This window comes from Notothenia coriiceps, unplaced genomic scaffold (genome assembly GCF_000735185.1).
Source record: "Notothenia coriiceps isolate Sejong01 unplaced genomic scaffold, NC01 NC01_scaffold00038491, whole genome shotgun sequence".
Lineage (NCBI taxonomy): Eukaryota > Metazoa > Chordata > Actinopteri > Perciformes > Nototheniidae > Notothenia > Notothenia coriiceps.
This window is the reverse complement of record NW_011371192.1, coordinates 31,839-37,838: the sequence shown is the minus strand read 5'-3', so window position 1 is coordinate 37,838 and position 6,000 is coordinate 31,839. Positions and strand designations below refer to the sequence as shown.

Sequence of the window (6,000 nt, the reverse complement as noted above, 5' to 3'; positions counted from 1 at the left end):
ATAAAACACCGCAACACACTTTTCAAAAACGTTATATTAAACGTCCGCACATTTTTTCAAAACAGTCCCACATCTTTATAAACCACGTTCCTATTAATGTTGTCAACTCCACAGGTGTTTCGACTCTACATGCCTGTGTGTTTAAAGGGATAGACACACACCGTTGGAACTTCATGTTCGATGTTCGACTAATGCTCAATGCCTTAACACCTGGGACAAAAATGCGGACTCATACGATCGGTTAGTCTGCCAACGGGTGACTATCGTTGTCGTCTCGGGTGACGGTAGGTTAGTATTGGTGTTCAAGATTAGGAGCGCCAAGCAAAACATGGACGGCGGTCGAACTACGCAGACCGCCCATTGTACCTCACTCGGGCTCGCTTGAGAAGACCTGTGTCCACCCAATTAAATGTACGATGGTGCCCTGTACCGGTGATGTACAAATTAATTGATTGGCAATGTAGCATTAATTGATTTATATAGTTCCTGTGACCCACGTAGGGCCTCTGTTATATATGCGTCGTCTCAGAACACGATAACAGAATCGATGATGTCAGACAACCGATTTAATTGACCAACAACAACAACACGCAACTTACTCAATGCAATTACAATTTCTTTCATTACTATAATTTTGTGAAAAGCCTCCGAGTATGTTTTACGGGCCGTAATTATACCTCTCCTTCCATTGCATCTGCAATCATCGGTTCCAGCCTATTTCAAGTCAAACGGTTAGCTGCACGTCTCGACCTTTTAATTTCGTACTGAGCTTTTTTCTTGCCATTTCACCGATTGGTATGCTAGAAGTATTAGGTATTATTTATATCTCCGGTGGTTGTGTTTACGGGAATGTTGGGCGCGTTAATCTGCTACTCCGCTCATTCGATTTAGTTAGTTTTGTCTTACTAAGCTAATACATTAATATAATTAATGAAATAAACAAATTTATATTAAGAATATAAAAAGATAATGAGATGTCTCAGGTACGTAGATATGAAAAAACGTACTTTTCCGTCTTTGACAGTTGTTCGAAATTGGACTTTGTGTACGGAGTGATGAGCTCAAGTCCGGTCTTTAATCGGAATGAGTAAGTAAATTTTCTGGTTAGTCGTTATAAAATCTGTGTTTATTGTATAAAGATTGTTATTACGAGAAGGAGTTCGATACAAAAATATTACAATTGTGTTCGGGTCCATAACATCTTTATATTTTGTAAAGTGATATGTAACACGCCCAGTAGAATACATCGCGCTAAGGTGTAGTACAATAAGCTTCGTGTTTGGTGTTTTTCCCCAGACCGCTACCCTGTGCTTGTAATAAAGTTAAGTAGTCCTTCCTGAACCACCCTGTTCTGACACCGACACCTATGTAGTTCGTTAATTATGGAAAATAAAAACGTCTATACCATACCATTATAAACCACCTTAACTACCTAAAAGTTCTTTCCCAATCACGAAGGACCTCAAAGTAAAATGTTGAACTAGTTTTTCACTTAACTATAATTTACGGTAAAAATTTCAAATTAATAGTGCGTGTATGGTCATACCCAGTCATAAATTAAGGTAATTATCCAATAAACTCATGACACAAAACACCACGAATGAAAAAGGAAAGATATTTACGAGAGTATCTAGTACGAATGGATGTTCATCGGTTATTGTTGTTCCGAAAGTTGTCGAGACGTCAAGAAGGAACTCCGACACCTGTTTGTGCCTAAACGGTAGGTCCCATTGTCCGATAAAGAACAAAACACACAAAAAAAAAATGTACTTTGTAACCTAATAACCTTTAGACTATACTTCTTTTTACAGTCCTACGTGCTAATGTCAATTTTCTTGTGACTAAACATAGTCAGACTCGGTAAATATTTTTATTCCATCGAAAAAAAAAACAAAAAACAACAAAAAAAGAGTGCCGATCGGCAATAACTGTACTTGATCGTCCATTTATGTCCAATTTAATTAATCAACTAACTTCCAAGGTCAAGAAAAATCACCGTACATCTCAGGAAAGGTCACTCGGTTGTACCGTGGATTATCGTCGTGGGACTACAAACTACAGACTTCTTGTCTTGCTAATTATATAGTGACCATTGTTGGGACACACAATGGGATGCATAAAGCTCTTTTACGACGTGCAAAATGTTTTTACACGAGCAAATTATATCTGTGTGCACAAAACTTTTTTACACATGCACAAAATCTTTTCACATGCGCACAACAGGTGATATACAACTGCAGACTGTGAAATAATTTGTGAATATTATTGACCCTAATTTGATTCCATAGTAAACCAGCATCGTTTGCTGTGAAAGCATATAACTCTGTCCACATAGAATTTAATTCCTGTGTTCCTCCGATACTTTTCTTTGATTTATCCATAGTTCGCTCATCGAGCCGGGGGTCAGGTTATTCACCCGCAGGAAAAGGCGCTCGCGCGGGACCGTAGCAGGATGTGACGCATATTTTAGTTGACCTAATTAAAACCGTTTTGTTTTTTTATTTATGTGTCACAGTATCACCTCAAAATACAAGATACGAAACATTTTCAACCATGCAACAAAATATAAATAGTCCTACAAATACTTTTATTTTATTTCCTTCTTATTTTTGTCTAAACTCAAGGGAGCCAGAGCAGAGGGCTTAAAGGGCCGCATGAGGCCCGTGGGCCGCGGGTTGCCAACCCCTGCTGTAGAGGAAGGCCATTCTCCCGTCTTAGTTTAGTTGAATACTCGATTCCGATTGGTCCATTTGGACCTTTCAGAGGTTAATATGACAGTAGTACAGACCACTGTTAAGCACAATAATGACTGTTGCTAAGGAGGGTCGAGAGAGAAAGGAAAGAGGTTAAAAGACGGAGCGCTGGACGTCAGATAAATCAACAGAAGCAGACATTTGTATTTTTTAAATGGCACTACAATAACTTCCTCTATTCAGCTTCAGCATGCCTGTATGTCTCCATCAATATCCGACTGAAAGCAGCAGAGGGCACTGTTTAACCACTCATTAAATACTCTCTTTTAGTGGTTCTCAATGGACCTTATGCAGGAATGTCTCCTTCAATAAAAGAAGCCAAAAGAATGAAATGCAGAAATATTACTGCTTTTATTGATTTGTCAGTTTCAACAGTCTTCAACCAGCCAGTTGGCCATTTTGACTGTGGTGTTGACAGAAACAGACAGAGTTTTAAAGAATGTTGAACGTTGACTGATGAATTGCCTTGTTAATTTATAAATGTTGCATATTTCTTCCCAACTACCTTTTTTTTCACTTTAAATACAGTATTATTTGTCACATGTAAATATTGTTCATTTGTTATAATAATCTTTATATGCCTTTTTTTAAATAGATGTCATAACGGTCCTATTTTATTTTATTTTGCTACGTATTCTTCTTTCTGTGTCTTTGTATGCACCATATCAAAGCAAATTCCTTGTGTGTGTAAACCTACTTGGTAATAAAACCGATTCTGATTCTGATTGTATATAGGCCTACATACTAGTCCCAGCCCTCTGTTACTTGTTTTTATTCTTCTCCATCTCCAAAAGGCTTATTTTTGCCGATTGTAATAAACAGGAAGTGCCCAGAACCATGAAACCCTGAGTCCAAGCTTAAATTAATCTTTTAATTTTTTTTTAATAAGTCAGTCGACTGTTACATTTTGTTTTCTGGAAAATTTATTAAGGTGTATTTGTTGTTTCATTTCTTTCTCCACTGTGAGAAGCAAAACTCTGATATTTAGTAATTTCAATTTAATCATAAAGAAATACTGGAACTAAAGTGATCCCCATGATAATGTCTTCTCGGATCACCAAACATAATAACCAGTAATAAATAAAACCTAATTCAGTGTCCTTATTTGTAGCTACAGAAAAATGAAAGGGTCCCAATTATATAGTTGAGTAAAACGCACAACCATGTCACCCTAACAACATCCAACAGTAATACAAACCTCCATCTAAGCATTATTCAGTTGTGTCACCTCTCACAGTCAGCATTCTACCTGCCAGTCAGCTGGAACCTCTGGATTAGTATTGGCTTGTGGGTGATGAGGGACGGTGGCCCCGCCCTCATCCAGATGTGCGCCCCTCTCCTGTCTCCTCAGTGCGCTGCTGGCTTCAGCAGAGTGCGGAGCCTTGGGAAGTCAACAGGAGGGTACGGAGAGTTACAACTAAACCACCAGTGAACCATTCCTTTAGACTCTGGCAGCCAGATTTTACTCGATCTAATGAGATTGTGACATTACACGGAAATTGCACTGCGTCTCCACCTGGGCAGCCTGAGACGCAGAGCTGATGGAGAGAGGCAGGGCTGAGTGCGGAGCCCGTCCGGAGCGCTGTTGAGCAGAGAGTCCATTCAGCACATTCTGCTGACAGGGAGCGGTCTGCTTTCTCGCACGACCTGTGTGAATTATCATATTGTTTTCAAGAAGTGATTGTTTCTGCAAAGGGAAAACTAAAAGAAAACCAGGATTTCTTTTTTTTTTCGTAATGGGGATGTAACCCGTTTCCACATGCACTTGGAAGTGGCGTGAGGTTGCCTCCAGATTGAGAAAAAGAAAACTGCAGGGGCTTGTGGTTAATTGAAATCGATCCGGTGGTCTTTTTTTGAATGTGAAGCAGCAGCAGCGGTTCTTTCTCCTCTCACTTCCAACATGACTTCACTGTCGGGGACCAAGGAGAGGTCTGTGAGCAGCCGGAGCAGAAAATATGGGGTAGGTTATTCATTCCAGCAGCCGAGGGGTGGACACACCTCTACCTATGAGCCCAGTGCACAACAACTTATCATCCATTCAGTGTTGCATGCACTTCACCTCTCACTTAAAAATGAAACTGTAGTTTGCTCACATTATCAGTCTGAAATGCATATGAAACTCATAGGGAAGCTCATTGTGCTAATGCTGTTGATTGAGTGCTTTGTGAAGATCAAATTATGCACATCAGTGCCATGGTGTCACAGCAGAGGAATGCTTTTTTCAGAGATAAATCTCCCGCATCTCTTAATTATCACTAACTGAGCGCCAAGCAGCTAAATCAGGTATAACACTCACACCTGTGTCACTGCATACCTCCTACAGACTAATTAGTGTTAATTTATAACATACAGTAGGGTTGGCTCACACTGTATCCTCCTCCTCCTCACTACGAGATGAGTGACTATCCTCTGACCAGCCTGCTCAGTGCTTGCTTATTATAGCCCTTGTGAAGGATTAAAGTAGCTATAGTGCCCAATCTCTCCAGCCAACACCACATCAATAGCTCTCTCTGACTGGATTTACCCAGCCGCAAACGATCTCATTTTCAACTCCTTGCGGCTCATTTGATGTTCCCATGTGGTTGTCTGAATAGAGAAAAAATAACACAGGTCTTCACACGGAATTTGACTTAATCCTATTTGCATGGTAACAGAAGCATCCATATGTTGCCTGATGCTGTGACCTGGGTTGCAGCACCATTACTCTAAATGTATAATATTGCTCAATGTTTGAAGATTTTTGGATTTTCTGATAATTTGGTTTAATTGCCCAATGTTAGTTTAGACCCTGTGTCTACCCATTGACTGCCAATTGCTTGTGTGTGTGTGTAGGTTATTGGCATGAGATAATGTAACTGAGTGCCTGTCTGTGTTTAGCTTGTAAGCTTATTTCCAAAACAGGATATTCTCTATTTATCAATTGTTGGTTTCAATGATATTGAAGCTGTGTCAGCTGCATTTTTTTTTCAATTAGATTAATTTGCCTTTGATTCCCTTTCATGAATTCAGATATATGTTCATTTGTGAGCATAGACATAATCATTGGAGTTCAACCAAATAAATAGCATACCGAATAAAGCTAGGTGGATATAGTGAACACAAATGTAGCTTTTCAGGCAAAATATAAATAGCCTGACTTTTAAATCGCATGATTGAAGACACGTGTCCAGGTCCCCTCCTCATTTGTTATTCTCATCCTTTTGTGTTCACTGAGATGAGTGCTGCACATATTTAAACCATATAGGTT

At 39.5% G+C, this 6,000-nt stretch overlaps 2 protein-coding genes across 2 annotated transcripts in view; one reads left to right on the top strand and one right to left on the bottom strand.

The window, feature by feature from the left end:
* Positions 1–6,000, bottom strand: part of LOC104968247 (PWWP domain-containing protein MUM1L1-like) — a 21,160-nt gene that overhangs the window by 5,813 nt on the left and 9,347 nt on the right. The window lies entirely within an intron of this gene.
* Positions 4,399–6,000, top strand: part of LOC104968248 (kinesin-like protein KIF26B) — a 24,690-nt gene continuing 23,088 nt past the window's right edge. Inside the window, exon 1 of the mRNA XM_010797827.1 lies at positions 4,399–4,713. Coding sequence (XP_010796129.1) covers positions 4,654–4,713 — 60 coding nt within the window. The 5' untranslated portion in view covers positions 4,399–4,653. The remainder of the gene's footprint in view (positions 4,714–6,000) is intronic.